Source organism: Sus scrofa, chromosome 13 (genome assembly GCF_054392235.1).
Source record: "Sus scrofa isolate SSC_HxYL_T2T_F1_AM1 chromosome 13, Sscrofa_HxYL_maternal_Yorkshire_Landrace_v2.0, whole genome shotgun sequence".
Classification (NCBI taxonomy): domain Eukaryota; kingdom Metazoa; phylum Chordata; class Mammalia; order Artiodactyla; family Suidae; genus Sus; species Sus scrofa.
Window position 1 is genome coordinate 42,668,178 of NC_139395.1, and position 18,276 is coordinate 42,686,453.

General features: G+C 45.5%; 1 protein-coding gene across 9 annotated transcripts in view; it reads left to right on the forward strand.

The window, feature by feature from the left end:
* The first annotated feature begins 13,009 nt into the window (after positions 1–13,009).
* The window catches only part of ZNF502 (zinc finger protein 502), a 29,204-nt gene continuing 23,937 nt past the window's right edge, over positions 13,010–18,276 (forward strand). For 6 of the 9 annotated variants that reach the window (XM_084987984.1, XM_084987985.1, XM_084987982.1 and 3 more), the window contains exon 1: positions 13,022–13,087. Coding sequence is in view for 2 of the 9 variants with exons in the window: in XM_084987983.1 (XP_084844109.1) it covers positions 13,012–13,087 (76 nt within the window). In the remaining 7 variants the exon portion in view is untranslated. Of the gene's footprint in view, positions 13,088–18,276 lie in introns of all 9 variants that reach the window. The other 3 variants (XR_014822872.1, XM_084987983.1, XM_084987980.1) reach the window with 1 other exon arrangement.

Genomic DNA, 18,276 nt, shown 5'->3' on the forward strand with positions numbered 1-18,276 from the left:
TGTTTTAAATGGTTATGTGACTTACAGCCATACAAATGGTAAATTGCAGAGCTTGGGGTCAAACCCAGGTCCTGTGGAATTATGGGTGATTAAACATTTTTTTAAATGTAATTTCCAGAGTTCACATTGTGGCTCAGTGGGTTAAGGATCCAACATTGTCTTTGTGAGGGCGCAAGTTTGATCCCTGGCCTCGCTCAATGGGTTAAGGACCGTTGCTGCAAGCTGTGGCTTAGATTGCAGATGCCACTCAGATCTGGTGTTGCTGTGGCTGTGGTGTAGGCCTGCAGCTGCAGCTCTGATTCAACCCCTAGCCCAGGAGCTTTCATATGCTGCAGGTGTGGCCATAAAAAGGAAAAAAAAGTAACTTCCATATTTTTATAAGTAATAAAAATTTTATAATCAGGAAAATATAAATTATTTATTATAATTACAAATTTAGTTTATCTGTTAAGTATAAACAGTATCATTCTCCATTTTGTGGAATGTGAGATGCACCCTGCTTCTGTCTCCTCTCCTTTCCCACCTCTCTGCCTCTGACAATGTCAAGTCTGATAATTCTTAAATTCTGTTCTGTAACCATAGTCTTATGTTTTGTTTATTGACTTGTTCTGAAAGTTGAAATAAACAGCATGAGTATGATTATGACTGTGTAAATGTTGTTCACTGCAGATCTAAGTAGTTTATTTTGATATATTTCCCTTTTTGGAGCAGCATTTTTTTTTTTACTGAAGTTTCCAGTTGTCTTCCTTTTCCCTCTGTGTTGGTTGCTTTTAACGCATCCTCGGTGACTTTCAAATTCTCCATCCAATTCGATACTCTTTGAGTCCCCCTTTCTCCTGTATATTTCCCTTCTAGAGACCTCCAGCCTCTTTCTCTAGTCTATCCTTGCTGTTCTTTCTGCTACTGGCAGTTGGTACACTGGGCTCCATTGTATCCTAAATTCCACATCTGCCTCTTCGTTTACACTCTCACTTCACTGCAGCACATCGAGTCGCTTGCCAAGAAAGAGTGTGTGAACGGCAAAGTTGTTGGGTGCTTTATATATCTAAAACAACTTTCTCTGACCTCATACTTGATTGGTAATTCCAGACTGGCTCTGGAATTCTTGGTTGAAAAATGTCTCTCAAAGTTTTGTAGACAATGCTTCGCTGACTTAAAGCATCCATTGTTACTAATGAGATGTCTGCTTCCAGTCTGATTGTTATTCCTTTGACAATCAATAAATAGAATTTACACTATTGTGGTCTGTTTCCCCGTCCCTTGGAAATTTTTTAAAGTCTTCTCTTTATCCTTCATATACTCAGTTCCCTAATGTGCTCAGTGGAATTTTTCAATCCAGCGACTCAGGTACTTCTACTGTTAGAAATTTTCTATGTTATTTTTGTGACAACTGTCCCATGTTTTTTTTGTTTTCACTTTTTCTGAAATTCCAGTCAGTGAAATGTTGGACCTTCTAAATTATTAGAATAGTTGACCTCCTCAACTATTTTTTCTATTATTTCCATTTCCTGTCTTGTGCCATTTTCTGGGAGAGTATCTTGACTAATTTTCAACCTTTCTGGTAAAATTTTATTTTGGCAGTTACTAGTTTAATTTCTAAGAGCCTTTTCTTGTTTCCAGTTTGTTTCCTTTTTTGTAGCATACTATTCTAATTTTAGAGATACCTCTCAAATCTGACTGTTCTAATTAGAAGGGTTTTCCTAAAAGTCTCTTCTATCACCTGAATTGTCTCACCACCTTCATTCCCCTATTGCAGGTCTTGTTATCTTGTTTACTCTTTTTGGAGAGTTTCCTCAAAAATATGTTGTGATTCTTACTGATACACACACACATATGCACACACAAGCACACATGCATGTATCCATGTGTGAGGGGAGGGTGAGTAGTGGAATTGGCTCAAGGCTTCCCTCTGGAGTGCTTAGTAGTGAGCAGGCTGCTTCCCTGGAGATCTCTAAATGCTAGAATGCAGAGATCTTTTGGCTGGGGCTTTTACATTTTTTTAAAACAAAAAGTCCTCTGATGTTTTTGTCCGGGGTTTGGATGATGTAAGTGCTTCTCTGAAGTGGCAGAGAAGGGAATCAAGTGTTATTACAGACTTTCAGTGAATGCCCTTATTTTTAGCACCACTTCTCCTTCCCACCCTTCCTTGTACCTGGGGTTTCCAGGTCCCAAGTCAGCTGGGGTTTGGCAGGTAGCTCAGCTCCCTTCTTCCACTACACTGCCCTCAGCAAGTGTGTCAAGCCATTACTCCTTCCCTTCACCTCACTTTTGTCTGTTACCGCTTCATCCATTTTCCATCTTCTAAACATCTGTCCTCCTTGTCCCATCATTCTTGTTTATATACTTTAAGCCATTTTAACCCATTATTATTTTAAGGGAAGCTAAACGATTTAAAAAAGAGTATTGATGTTCCTTGGATGCAGTAGTACCACTTTTAGAAAGCTGTCCTAAAAACAAATGTTTTGACAATGATTTATTTGCTTCTCAGTGTTAGTATTTTACAAAAAAAAAAAAAAAAATGCAAACAAGTCAAGTGACTAACAGTAGGAGAATGATTAAGTTACAACATGGTGGAATATTATGCAACCACTAAAATGATAAATTGAAGAATATTTAGTGCTATGATAAAATGTTCACAGTAATATGAAATGCAAAATTCAATTCAGCAGTATGTATAGTCAGCCCAGTTTTCTTTTTTCTTTTTTTTTCCTTTTTTTTTGCTTTTTAGGGCTGCTCCTGCATCATATGGACATTCCCAGGCTAGGAGTCAAATTGGAGCTGCAGCTGCAGCCTATACCGCAGCCACAGCAATGGAGGGTCCAAGGCAAGTCTGCGACCTATACCACAGCTCACGGCAATGCCAGATCCTGATCCTTAACCTACTGAGTGAGACCAGGGATGGAACCCGAATCCTCAAGGATACTAATTGGGTTATTGCTGAGCCACAATAGGAACTCCTACGGCCCAGTTTTCTTAAACATACATGCATAGCAAAGACTGGAAGGAAATAAGTCTGTCAGGCTTTAACAGTGGTTAAATTTTCCTACATTGTCTTCATTTTCTACAGTGAGCCTGAATTACTTTTATGATCCAGGGAAAAAAGTTTTAATAAAAGAAAAAAATCATGACTTGTTGGGAGTGGTTAGACCTTCTTTTGGGGAGTGGAATGGGTAGTGGGGAGCCACAGAGTAAGGGTCTGGGGAAATAACATGCCCAGTTACCAAGGACCTAAAGCAGGTGAAGGGATTCAGCTGGGAAAATATATGTAACCCCATGTTTATGACATGTAGTTGTGGCTGGAATGTGGAGGCTGGGCTGGTAAGGGGAAAAAGGGTCCTGGAAACCATACAGACAGCCCTTGTCAGAGTCAGAGAGACCCTAGGATTCTGATGGAGGCAGTGGCAGGAGCGGAGAAGATACAGATGGAATGAGCAAGCCTTTGGGGTGTGGAAGATCAAGCAGCAAATTCCCAAGCTACAAATCCCAGCCTTTGTGCCCTGAAAGACATGACCTGTGACAAATAGGACCTGGCCCAGGCCTGAGAGGCCTTGGTTTCTTTGTGCCTCTCTGGCGATTGTGCCCTGTGTCAGAGTGGGTATGGGGAGGCAACCCACATCCTAGCGGGCTGCTTGGCTACCCAGGTCCCCCTGCTGCACCATTTCCTTTTGTGTGTGTGTTTTTAGGGCTACATTCATGGCATATGGAGGTTCCCAGGCTAGTGGTCGAATCGGAGCTGTAGCCAACAGGCCTACGCCACAGCCACAGCAACACTGGATCTGAGCCATGTCTGCAAACTACACCACAGCTCATGGCAATGCTGACTCCTTAACCCACTGAGCGAGGCCAGGGATCAAACCGGCATCGTCATGGACTAGTTGGATTCGTTTCCGCGGAGCCATGAGGAAAACTCAGGAAGAAAGTTCTTTTATCTCCATTTTCAAAGTCAGTAGTGAGTCAGGATTAGAATAATGGAGGCCAAAGCCTGTGGCCCCTTCTGCCAACTACTTTCCCGCTGTACCTCCAGGGACCCCTCTCCTAACCTAGACATGCTTTGTTAAATTGGAAGAAGAGTGTTTGCCTGTGGTAGAAAGTTCAGTGGCATAAAAGCAAACAGTGATGGAGTTCCTGTGTGTCTCAGTGGGTAAAGGATCTGGCTTTGTCACAGCAGTGGCTCAGATTGCTGCCATGGTGTGGGCTTGCTTTGGCCTGGGAATTTCCATATGCCTCTAGCACAACCAAAAAAAAAAGCCAACAGTGAAGTCTTCTCCCTCCAAGCTCCAGTACCCCAGGTAGGAGCACCCCAGGGTGACCATTGTCAGTTTCTTGGAGATCCTTCCAGACATGCATTTACAATCTATGTCTACCCCTTTGAAATACATGCACATATCACAAGTTTAGGATACACACTGTCTATTCCTTTTTTTTTTTTTTTTTTTTTTCCTTTTGGCTCAGTGTGTCCTGGAGATGGTTCTATGTTAGCCTGTAAGATCTACCTCATTCTTAATTTCACTGCTGTGTGATGTTCTCTTGTATGGATGCACCATGATTCATGTAGACAGTGCCCTATCGGTGGCCACATAGGTTCTTTTCTATCTTTTGCTATTACAAACCATGCCATTCTGAATATCTACACTGCCCTTGGTATGTTTGCAACTTTGTCTGCAGGATGAATTTATAAAAGGGTAGGTGCATTTGATATTTTGATAGAAATTGCAAATGCGGTTCCCAATACGTGTATGAAAATGCCCTTTTCCCTGAATGGTCTATAAAACTATTGTTTGTCTTTTCTGATACGATAAATGAAAAATGTTCTCATGTTTTAATTTGCATTCAATTATGAGTGAAAATGAATACCACGTCTTGTGTTAAAAAGCCATTTCTTTTTTGTGTGAATTTCTTGTTCATGTTCTTTAAGCAGTTTTTCTTTTGGGTCATTGATCTTGAGAATCTATTTCTACCAACTCTCTAGTAAAGAAATTTCTCTTCTCATCCGCCATATGTGTTGCAAATATTTTCCCCAGTTTGCTGTTCTTTTAATTTTACTGTTTGGATATTTATGATTTAATGTCAAATCAGTGACTTTCCTCTTCAAGATTATACATTCTCCCATGATTTTGCCTAGTCCTTTGAGATAGATACATTGGAAATCCATTTTGTAGTAAGGACCCCAGTTGGGTCCTGGCCCCACAAGCTCACAGCTTTTTCCTTGGAGGTCCAGCTGGAGGAACTGAGCAGGAGCCACAAAGATGGAGACACCTCCCTGCTTCCTGGAGCCGTGAGGCAAGAGCCAACAGCCGGGGCCTCAGCTGCTTCATTGGGCCACACTCAGGTGCCGAGGATCCGAGGTCTAGGCTTGTGCCTAGATGAGCCAAGGGAGGGGCAGCTGCCATAGGAATGGGGAAGAGCTGGAAGGGTGGAGTGGGTCTAGCACCCTGGGGGTGAGAAGGGGGGTGCCATAGTCCTGGGCTGAGGGAGAGGGAGGACAGGGCTGTGGTCTGGCACTGGGAGCAGGCACATTGGGAAGGAAAGCAAAGAAGAGACTGCAGCCTGAGGTCAGCTAGGGGAAGGAGAAGGGGGTAGGTAGTAGGGGGAGTGTTGGGGATGAGGAAGAGCAAGAGCAGAGGCAGGGAAAGGGATTGGACTGAGAAGGAGGACAAGAGGGAGGGGACTGGAAAACAAGGGGCTCAGACCTGGGCAAGAGCAGCTTCCTCCAAGACCCTGAGACCCCACCTGCTGAGCTGATCTCAGCTGACCTGGGACCGGTGGGTACAAACCAGGGGTGCTGCTGTAAACAGGATAGTTTCCCAGACCTCTTGCATGTCAGGGAAGAGGGCATTCTAGACTGGTCCTGCCCCTCACTTACCTTCAACCCAGAACAAATCCCTTACCTCTAGGAACAGAAGCCCTCTCTTCCTTCCTCTCCAGATATGAGGCTGGGATGAAATGAGGGGTATGAAATGGCCTTTGTGACCATTAAAAAGCTGCCTGGTTACATGGGCCTACCATGCTCCTACTGGAGGGCAGGCTGAGCATGGGTTTAAAGAAATGAGTCTTGGAGTTCTCTTGTGGCTCAGCTGGTTAAGGGTTGGGCATTGTTACTGCTATGGCTTTGGTTACAGTTCTGTCATGGGTCTGTCCCTGGCCTGGGAACATGTGCATGCTGCAGGTGCTGCCAATTTTTTTTTTAATTAAAAAATTAAAAAATCAAGCCTTACTTAACTGGAAAACATTTTTTTTTTTTTTTGACTTTTGCCTTTTTAGGGCTGCACCCACGGCATATGGAGATTCCCAGGCTAGGGGGTTAATTGGAGTTGTTGCTGCCAGCCTAACACCAGAGCCACAGCAACATCAGATCTGAGCCATGTCTGCCACCTACACCACATCTCATGGCAACACTGGATCCTTAACCCACTGAGCTAGGCCAGGGATTGAACCCGCAACCTCATGGTTACTAGTCGGATTTATGTTTTTTTGGAAAACATTCTTTACTTTTGCTTGGCCCCGCTGACTGCCTTACCCTTGATGTGGATGGCAGGAGCTGCCAAACACCTGTTCCTTTCTTTCCCTTGGTGGTGATGAGCCCTGAGCTGGGCAGAGACTGAGGACAGCAAAGGCCTAGCCAAGCCCAGTCCTGCCCCTGGAGCTAGGCTGGATTCTCCATCACCACTACTGGAAGTTACACCAAATCTACCTGAAACTTAGAGTAAGAAGCAGAGGACCTGGGAGTTCCCTTGTGGCACAGAGGGTTAAGGATCAAGTGTTGTTGCTGCATGGCTTGGGCTGCTATTATGGCACAGGTTCTATCCCTGACCTGGGAACTTCCATGTGCCATGGGACGCAGCCAAAAAAAAAAAAAAAGAAAAGAAAGAAAAGAAAAGAAATAGAGGCTTTGGCTCTTGAGGGGATAGGAAACAAGTCAGGAAGGGGAGATGTGAAGTCATAACTCAGGTCCCAAAAAGTAGAATTTGTTGAGGTGAAATTCCAAGGGAACACTGTGCTGAGGAAGGAGCCGGGTGGTTCTCTGACCCCTGGGCCAGAGGCTATGAGGGATTGTCACAGGAAGTCCTGAGGGGATAAGTGTCTCTGGCAGGGTCTGGACTTGAGGCAGGAGCAGGATGGGTGACCCCTGGTCCCAGACAGCTGTGGGGGCTGGGGTAGCTTCCAGTGGCTGGGGTAGGCTGGAGCGCCTGTCCTTCCTTCCATCCTGCTGGGCATCGCTGAGCCTTTGGAACAATGGGTGCCCACTATCATGAGCTGTGTCCCAGGGGTCTTGGTCCCAAAGCTGGCCCTGCCTCCTTCAGGAGCCAGTGACCCTGCTGGAATGGGCTATGTTTGTGGTGAACAATGTTTACTGTCCCATTGAGTGACACTTCATGAATCCCAGGAAGTCACAGTCAGGGTTTCTTCTCTGCCATCATGGGGCTGAGTGAGAATTCCAGGCATACAAACGAGGATGCGCCCCGTGAACTTGAGGGAGAAGGATCCTAGGCCCGTGGCTCTGGTCTTGGGAGCACCACTGGCAGGGCTGAGGGCAGGCATTTCATTGGAGCCTGGTGGACCACCACAGACATAGGTGGGAGGATGGGGCGGCCATAGAAGAGAGCGGTAAAATGACTGGGGGCAGCCAGGGAAGGGGTGGGACTCACTTTCTGGCCTTCTCGTAATTCATTCTTGGTTTTCCTGTGGGGCCTGAACCTTTAGGTGTATGAGCCCAAATAAACTGGACTTGTTTCTTTCTTATTAATTCAGTGTCCAAATGGCCAGCTCATACTGAGCGCTGAGGGCCAGGCCGCCCTGAGGGTCCTTTCAGAATCTGCTCTGCCTCTGGCTAGTTGGGTCACCTCCAAGGAAGTCACAGACTTCACCAGCCCAGCCAGCTTCCCAGGCAGTTTCCTCAACTGTCCAGCAAGTGTCATAGGATGGTGAGCTTCAGGGAGACTGGGGCAGGATGAGTCAGTGAACTGCCAGTCATGTGGTATTGCTGTGACCATTGGTCAGGCTGAGCTCCCTGTCTAGGAAGAGAAGCTGTGCTCTTTGGCAGGGATGCTTTCATGAGCTTTGGGGCCATGCTCCCCTTCAGCATATGCCTTTTGCCTTCCACTTCCAGACCATCCCAGCAAGTTTCCCTTGCACTTATTACAGGCTATCCCCATCGCTTACCAGACAAGGGAAGCGGAGAAGGTGGGGCTAGCACATTTACATTCTTGAGCTTCCCCTCCTAAGGCCCACTGTGGACTTTTCTCCAACCTTTCTTTCCAGGTCACAAACTCAGCCTGGCAACAACAGCATGAGATCTGGGGTGAGAAAGGCACCCCAAGAGCAGGGCCAGGGCTGCCTCTGACTTTACCCCTCCAAGTCCACCTGCTGCCTGAGACCCATCTGGTTCCTGTCCTGAGGGCCTCTGCCTGGGGAAGTGCTTCTGGGGCCTTGGCAAGAAGTGAGAGGCCTCAGCCAGGCTGGGTAAAGCTGCTTTCCACTGGCCTTGGCCTCTGCCCTGTAACTAGGGTGATACTCTCTGATGCTCAGCAGAGTGCCCTCCTGGGACCCCAGGCTTTAGGGTCTGGCCTCCCTTCTACGGCTACCAAACAGGGTCCTTGTGTCTCAAGAAGGGCTGTTTCTTTTTTGGACAGTTCGAAAATCTCTTGGAGCATTACAGTGACATGCTGAGCTGTTAGTGGAGGGAGGCACCAAAGAGAAGGTGGCCCACAGCCGCTGTAGGCTGAGAGTCCACAAGGGTTCTGTCTACCAGATGCTATGGGTCCATCATGGCACCAGAATTTCACAGTGATTAGACAGGCTGCTTGCTGGGACCACAATCCCAAGTCTTTTCTAACAACCCCAATAAATAAAGAACTTACTCCAACAAATTCTCAAGCCTTGGTTAGCTGTGGCTGTCCAGCAAACCCTACGGTCCTCATGTGTCTTCCACTCCAAGGCCATTCAGAGCCACCCCAAGCATTTTGCCAGCTGTGCACTAGGACTGAGTTTTCTAGCGCCTGAGGGAGGCAGGACAGAAGCACGCTTGACATCTTGGCAGATCTGAGGGCAAGGCTGATGCGCAGCCTGCACTGTGTCCTCACAGAGACCTGCACCAGTGCGCCAGGTTATGAAGGCTGCAGGCATCATAGGATTCAGCAGGTGCCCTGCAAAAACTTGTACTCTAGTTGGGAAGACAAAAATGGATGCATGGGAAGGAAAACCCTAATTCACCAAAAAAATAGAGGTTATTGCCAAAGCAGTGGGGATAGATGGCTGAGGTGGTCAAAGAGAAGGGGTCAGTCACTGGGAGCTTGGGGAGGGGTCGATGAAGACTCTGGAGGAGGCAGAGCCTGAGCCAGGCTGAGATGATGGGTGGGTGGGTGAGCAGTGCTGGTGAGTAGGACAAGAATTCCAGGCGTTCCCATTGTAGTGCAAGGGAAAGGAATCTGACTAGGAACCATGAGACTTCAGGTTTGATCCCTGGCCTGGCTTGGTGGGTTAAGGATCTGGCGTTGCTGTGAGCTGTGGTGTAGGTCACAGATGTGGCTTGGATCCTGCATTGCCGTGGCTGTGGCATAGGCCGGCAGCTGTAGCTCCAGTTCAACCCCTACCCTGGGAACCTCCATATGCCTCAGGTATGGCCCTAAAAAGCAAAAAAGAATCAAGTGTTCCGGATCATGAAGGAGATGAGAGAAAAGAAACAAAGACACAGGCAGTAAATCTGTGCATGAGTATGATCAGAAAGTTCAGGGAGGCTGAGAGCCCACACTGAGGGCTTGGGTTGGACTGAGGCAGACAGACCCTGGCCACCTCTATCCTCCACTCCATCTTTTGCTCTGTCCTTTGCTCCTCAAGTATGTGCGTAAAACCAGTTTGACCAGGTAACACCATTACCCGGTGTTGGGGCTGAGTCTTCCCTCCATGGCCTCCCCTGTCCTGAAGGGAAGCTCTGCCTGGGAGCTTCCTTGACGTTTGCACACTTTTCTGCTTCTCCAGCCCTCCTGGATGTAAAGCCCGGATTCTCTCTTCTGGACCTCCTGGAGCGGGTCCTCTTTCATGTTCTATTTCCTGCAGCCATAGAGTGGAAAGGGGCGGCTTTGGGAGGTCAGCTGCTCCGCTCTCTCTTCCCACCTAGACTGCTGGCTGTGAGGTGGGGGATCCACATCTCTCTACACACCCCCTACCTCCAATCCCAGCAGGGCTTTGCCCACAGCAGGACCTTGGCCCTGCCCTCCATGCAGCCCTCTGCTCCCCACCCTACTTGATTGCATGGATCCCTCACTTCCTTCTCAGCAGTTGCTGTCCTGTCTCTCAGTTGCTGGCAAGGGTGGCTTGCTCAAGCTCCTTGACTCCCAGCACCCAACTGTCCACATCCAGGCCCTTCTCTGGCCACCCCACTTGGATGCTTTTGTCAGTCTCCAAGACACCCCATGTGTCCCCTCCTCGTTTGGCAGTCTTTCCATCTGTAGGCATTGCCCTTCCTGGGAAAATATCTGGTTATGGTGCCATCTCTGCATCTTCCCAGAATGCAAGCTTTTCTTTACTGCCCTTTCTGTTTTGTTTTTTTCTGAAACTGTGGTGGATGTATAGAAAAATTATGAACTTAAGTGCCCCATCCTGATGTTTCAGGAAGCTTAACACTCAGATCCTCTTTCTGACCCTACACTTACTCTTGCCCCAGGACAAAAAGGGATTGGATTTGATTGATTGAGTTTGGAAAAGAAGGCTGTGCCAAAGCCAGCCCTCCTCCCTTCTCATCCTTGGGGTCCAGTTTCTCCACAGAGCCCATGTGTCTGCCCTGAGGCTCTTTGCTGCAGGTGTTACAGGAACAGCACCAGAGTTCCCAGAACTGTGTCCCTATTCTTAATGCTATCTAATCTTGGGATTCAGTGTTAGTAATTCCACTTGCCTGCAGCTCTAAGCCACATTTGCCAATATCAGCTTTTCAGGAATAAAGATGCTATACCGGTCTTCATATAGTTTATTTGTCAATTGAGCAGAAAATTACACTAACAGCTAACACTTATCTAGCTAACACTTTACACACATATTTTTAATTCTAAAAACCTCACGATAAAATAGATACTATAGCATTAACCCATTCTACATATAGGAAAACTGAGGCACAGAGAGGTCAAATAACTGCTGGTGGTGGAGGCAGTCTGGCCCCAGTGCTATGCTGCTTCTTAAAAGAGAGGTGTTTCTTGGGTTTGCTCAAATCCCAATACAGTCTCATATTCCCCATCTAGAATATAAAGGTGACTCTATTTTTTTTTTGCTATATATTACTGTTTTTATTTTCTTCACCTTGTTCAGGTATTGAGACCAATGTTGAAAAGGAGGATTTGATTCTGGAGGAAACTGAAAAAATTATTCAGCAAACTCCAAGTTGAGATTCCAGAGGGCTGTACAGTGGGGAAGCCAGAGAAGGCGGAGGGCCAGCAGGGCAATCTGAAGAGTCTGCAGATGAGTAGATGAGGATAGACTTATTAATGACTTTTTTTCAATTGCAATTTTTAATTCAAAGGGAATACAATTCAGGAATTTATTGATTTAATGTATGTAGAATCTTTATATGATTGATGCTACAGATAGAGTTGTGCATAATCATTCTTCTTACCTCTTTGTTTTTCTTACCTCTTTTCAAGTACCTCTCTTGTGAATGAGTGTGTTTTCATTTTATTCTGAAAAAGTAGGCCCAATGCAAGACTGATGACTGATATATTTTTATTCCAGAGGGCATGTTATTCTACTTCCTTGCATGGTACATTTCTAATCTTGTTCCCTTTTCATCAAGGTGTACATGAAAGGGAAAAAAACTTTCTTGCCTGCAGCAAGAATCGCTATACATGTACTAAGTTCCGCAAGGCCTTCAGCCAGAGCTCCACTGTCATTGTGCACCTGAGAATTCACCAGGGGGAAGAGCCATGTGGGTGTTGGGGGAGTGTGGGAAGGCCTTCATGTGCGGCTCCCACTTGATCTAGCACCAGACAGTGCACAATGGGGTGAAGCCAGCCCTACTTGTGCCCCTGAGTGTGGCAAGGCCTGCAGCTGAAGCCTTTGCCTCCTGGTATCCTGTTGGAGCCACTCAGGCATGCAGTCCTATCCTTCTCCCCAGTGTGGGAAGGCCTTTGGCCAGAGCTCCCACCTCCTCTTCCACCAGACTGAGACAGGCTGGGATCTGGGATCCTTTGCTTCAGTGCTTGCCGCTGGACAAACATCTTCTGGAGCAACAAAATAAACTACAAGGGACTGAAAATAGTTGGGTGCATGCACACTTGGGGCAAATTATGGCAAGATAAAAAAAAGCAAAAACCCAACCGCCACCGGAGCAAAAGGGTATTGGGAGCAAAAGCAGGGTATTGCACAGGCACCCTGCACACACCACCACCAAAGGGGTGGGCAGCCCTCCTAAATCATCCCTCCTTCCCTATCCTGGATCAACCCTTGCCCTCACTCCATATAAGGAACCAGTTCAACCCCCCTTGGGGAGGGAGCAAAGGAACATGTAACTTGTTTTCCCTCCCTCCTACTGCTGCAGGTGCCCCAAATTAAGCCTTTCCTGCATTTCTTGTCTGGCTTATCAATTTCTATTGAATGGAAAGGTGGAGAACCCTGGCTGGTAACAGGACCACTCATGCCTGGAAGAAACACCAGCTGGTTTCCTTGGTCAGAGCCCATTGCTGAGGTCAAGGTTCTTAATCAGGAGCTTTTTTTAAAAAATAATAATCCCTTACTGATATGGCCCCTTCTGACCCCCACCTAGCACTCTTTCCAACCCTAACGCCCCCGTCTACAGTTTTCTTGTGGCATCAAGTGATCACTGTGTTCTGGGCCAAAGCGGTCTTTCATGGGACAGCGAGAATGCCACGTGGCTTGGAGAAAAAACAGTCAGGGATCGCCTTCTCTACGGTTGCCATAGAGATGCTCCTCCCAATTCCTAGAGAGGCAGTCACAGGCGGCTCTAGATGCGATCCACGGGGCCGCTGGTGACGCACTACCGGCCGCGCCACTGCTCTTACGGCCCGGCGGATGAGCCTGCGCCGTAGGTTTTCCTGTACGTCTGGAAGCCTGGTTGCCGCCCCGCGGGGAGCGCCCGGACCTCACGGTGAGCGGGCGGGGCCCAAGTGAGGGGAAAGTAGTGGCTCCTGGCCCGCCTCCACCGGGGCGATGGGCACAGGCTTGTGTAGGAAGCCCACCAGGACGTTGTTCTCCCCGGATTGCTGCCTCTGCCGGCGGCCTGACCTGTCTTGCAGCTTCATCCCTGCACTCTCCAGGCCTGGCACAGAGGACACGCCTAAGGATGGTGGAGTGAATGAATGAATGAATGAATGTTGATTGAGTGGGGGATAAATGATCAAGAGCTAGGACCCATGTTCGAAACGAAATCCCGGCAGCCATAGTTCTTCTGAATACCAGCCACTTCCCTCAGCTGCAGCTCAAACTGACTTAAGAGGAGAAGGCAAATAGTGTAAAGAGCACTGGCTAGGAAGTCTGGAGACCTGGGTTATAATTCCCCAGGGTACAGAGGCGATTTCTTCATCTCTAAAGTTGGACTGTCACTGCCTTCTTTTCTCTACAAAGCTCAGTTCATGGCATGTACATGTTAGCACTTATGAAAACGTTAATGTCTAACAGAAAAAATTTACTATCCATTACTTGCCAAATATTACATATAATTTAGAGGTGGGAATACAAAGTGAGTGACCTCGGAGCCTTGCCAAATGGGAAGAGGCTTCCATTGTAGTGTTAGAACATAGATATGTCAGCAGATTTCTGTGATAATTTAAGCCACTTTTATTTGTCACTTACCATGTACCAGGCACTGTTTGAAGCAGTTGTGTACTAACTAGTTTTTAATGAGGAAATTGAGGTGCGGAGAGACTAGATGGCTTATACAAGGACACATTGCAGCTAAGTGACCCAAGGCAGGAAAAGATGCAGCAGCCTGGATGAGTTCATTACCTAGGGCCGACAGGCAAGTCAAGAAGGGCTTCAGGAGTTCCCACTGTGGCTCAGCAGGTTAAGAACCCGACCTAGTATCTATGAGAATGCAGATTCAATTCTTGGCTTTGCTAAGTGGGTTAAGGATCAAGCATTGCCCCAAGCTGCGTAAGTTGCGCAGATGCAACTAGGATCTGATGTTGATGTGGCTGCGGCTTAGGCAGGCAGCTGCAGCTCCAATACAGCCCCTGGTCCGGGAACTTGCATTTGCCGCGGGTGTGGTCCTAAAAAGAAAAAAAAGAAAGAAAATGATAATTGTAAAAAAAAAGAAAGACTTCAGAGAAGGTACATTTAAGTGTGGTCTTATTGAAAGAATTGTGGTTTCATATTTTTGAAGAACCCCACCTGACTCTTCTAGAATCCATCAGCAAATTCTAGAGGGGTAGGGCAGTGGCAGCAGGGTGAAAACTTACAAGACATGAGAAGGAAACTGGATCCCTGTTAGTTTTAGCAAGATGAGGGTGGAAATATATATACACACACACACACACACACATACACATGCATACGTACACATACATACACATCCCTTTCCATAATACCTATTTCCTCCAGTGTAGATTCAGATAGGTCCTTTTAGCATTTTAAAATCACCAACAGATTATTCCACTTTATGCATTTGTGGAAGCACCTGTACATTTCCCTTCTGTGTAACTTAAAGGCCAAGGTGTCAGCAAACTAAGGCTCTTGGTCTATATTTGGTCTACCACCCGTTTTTGTAAAAGAAATTTTTTTTTTGTCTTTTTGCTATTTCTTTAGGCCGCTCCCGCGGCATATGGAGGTTCCCAGGCTAGGGGTTGAATCGGAGCTGTAGCCACTGGCCTACACCAGAGCCACAGCAACGTGGGATCCGAGCTGCGTCTGCAGCTCACGGCAATGCTGGATCATTAACCCACTGAGCAAGGGCAGGGACCGAACCCGCAACCTCATGGTTCCTAGTCAGATTCGTTAACCACTGCGCCACGACGCAACTCCTGTAAAAGAAATTTTATTAAAACACACAGCCAAGATCACTTGTTTACACATTGTGTAGTTCTGTTTTTGAACTATAGAGGCATAGTTTGCTAACTTTTGGCATAGGCGAACAACTCAGATGATCTAAGACTAGAAAAGACTGGTAGTCACCAACCTGTCCTCCAATATAATGATGCCTAACCCCTGTTGACTCCCCGCTATGTGGCAGATACCTTTATAAATGCTTATGTGAATTAACTCATTTAGTCAAGAGTTTCACAGAACCTTGGAGCTAGAAGGACTCATGGGTATTATCTAATTTGTCCCTTTTTTCAGATAACTTGTCACAATAGGCCTGCTCATTGTAGGCTGTGGTAGAGCAAAATTTTCTGATTCCCAGTCCAGTCCATTTTTCCACTTTGATCTTAATCTGAATGGGAAACCTGTACTGTATTCATTAGATGTGGCATTTAAATTTTTTTTTCCTTTTTGTGTTTAAACCCATGAGCCAGATCTCTCATTTTAAAATATTTTTCTGACTATAAAAGTAATTTATGTTTATTGTAGAAAAAATGAAATATGTAGAAAGATGTTAAAGACAAAGTAACTCATTAAATGACCAGTTGTTGACATTTTGGTGGGTTTTTCTCTGTCCTTTATTATGTGGGTGTTTTGTTTATATCTGTATATTAATAATAGTTTCCATTTACTGAATGCTTATTCAGTACTGGTACATATGTGCATATTTTTTGTTTTAGTATTTCGTAGTCTCCTGTTTTAACACAATGTATTTTCTCATGAATATTCTTGGAAAATATGACTCATAATCTATTATATTGGTATGCCTTTTTTTACAATTAATAATAATAACGTGATCTTTGTACATAAACTTCTGTGCTCATCTCTGATTATATTTTTTTCACTTTTTTTCTCAGATTACAGAGTTATTTATTTTTACAGAAAACTTCCTTTTTTTTTTTTGCTTTTTAGGGCCATACCCATGGCATATGGAAATTCCCAGGCTAGGGGTCCAATAGGAGCTGCCAGCCTACACCACAGCTATAGCAATGTGGGATCTGAGCCATGTCTGCAACTTACACCACAACTCATGGCAATGCCAGATCCTTAACCCACTGAGCGAGGCCAGAGATTGAGCTAGCAATCTCATGGTTCCTAGTCGGATTTGTTTCCACTGTGCCACGACAGGAACTCCATTACAAGAAGACTTTCAAACATTACAATAAGAAATGCCTTAAAACAAAAGTTTAACGTAGTCTTTTTCCTCAGAGATGATTGAGGCTAGAAATTTGATAGATATTCTGAGTGATTTAAGTTAATTTTTTAAAAATAAGGTAAAATATGGAGTTCCCGTCGTGACGCAGTGGTTAACGACTCCGACTAGGAACCATGAGGTTGCGGGTTCGATCCCTGCCCTTGTTCAGTGGGTTAACGATCCGGCGTTGCCGTGATCTGTGGTGTAGGTTGCAGATGCGGCTCGGATCCTGCGTCGCTGTGGCTCTGTTGCAGGCCAGCAGCTATAGCTCCGATTAGACCTCTAGCCTGGGAACCTCCATATGCCACAGGAGTGGCCCAAGAAATGGCAAAAAGACAAAAAAAAAAAAAAAAAGTAAAATGTAAATAATTGAAATTTAGAAAATAGGAGAATCGTTCATAATTCATATCGTCATAGTGATGATTAATTTTCCTTCTTGGTTTTATTCAAATACATATTTTAGTATACATATATGATGTTAGGATGTAGTCGAAATTTTATTATCCCATGTTTCTTTCTTTCTTTTCTTTTTTTTTAATTTTTTGTCTTTTCTAGGGCTGCTCCTGCGGCATATGGAGGTTCCCAGGCTAGGGGTCTAATCGGAGCCATAGCCACCAGCCTACACCAGAGCCACAGCAACACGGGATCCAAGCTGCGTCTGCAACCGACACCATAGCTCAGGGCAACGCTGGATCCTTAACCCACTGAGCAAGGCCAGGGATCGAACCTGCAACCTCATGGTTTCTAGTCGGATTTGTTAACCACTGTGCCACAACGGGAACTCCTTTTCTTCCTTTTTAAAATTATTTATTTATTTTTTTTTTAACGGCTGCGCCTGTGGCATATGGAAGTTCCTGGGCTAGGGGTTGAATTAGAGCTGTATATGCAACCTATGCTGCATATTGCGGCAATGCTGGATCTTTAACCCACTGAGCAAGGCCAGGGATTGAACCGACATCCTCATGGACACTGTGTTGGGTTCTTAACCCACTGAGCCACAACGAGAGCTGTATTTTTTCCACTCGCATATAAGTATTTTTCCACATTGTTGTGTATTTTCATCTTCCATTATCTGATATCTATAATAGTTTCCATCTAGTGGAAGTACCAAGATTTGCTATGACTTGCTACCTTGTTAAGCTTCAGTGTCCATCAATAGAAATGCTGTGTTTTCCAACATACCAGGGTTTTTTTTTTTTTTTTAAACAGGTAACAAAATAATTCAGTTTGGTTCCCTGTCCCACCCCACCCCAAAAGTTCTTTTTTTGTGGAAAAGTTCTTAGAGTAGAATTAATAAGTTAAATAATACAGGCATCTTTATGACCTACTGATGTCTTTGAGGATCTTCTAAGATACACTGAAGTGGTATATGTCATAGAGATTGAGAATTTTATTTTCTGAGTTCTTCTGTCCTCAAAGCAGTGATCATGGTGTCCCAACAGCAACTCAGCCTACAACTTTAAGACCTAGTATATATCGTTAGATTGCCTCTAGAAAGGTAAAACCAGTTTACATTTCCACTAGTGGGATATGAGAAGCTCTTTCCCTGCACATTTGCCAGTTTTGAGTTTTAGCATTCAAAGGAAATTATCCAACTTGATATGAACATTGAGTCTTCATTCTTTCAGTTCCCATTTCTTTCTTTTTTCTTTTTTTTAGGGGGGCACATGTAGAAATGCCCAGGCTAGGGATCCAATCAGAGCTACAGCTACCGGCCTACACCACAGCTATAGCATCTTGGGATCTGAGCCACATCTGCAACCTATACCACAGCTCATGGCAATGCTGGATCCTTAACCCACAGAGCGAGGCCAGGGATCAAACCCTTCCTCATGCATACTAGTTGGGTTTGTTACTGCCGAGCCACAATGGGAATTCCAGTTCTCATTTCTTTGATCACTACTGAGGTGGAACTTTGTTTTAATATCTTTATTTGCGTTTTGTGATTTTTTTTTTTTTTTTTTTTTGTCTTTATAGGGCTGCACCCATGGCATTTGGAGGTTCCCAGGCTAGAGGGTCCAATCTTAGCTGTAGCCGCTGGCCTACACCACAGCCAGAGCTACACC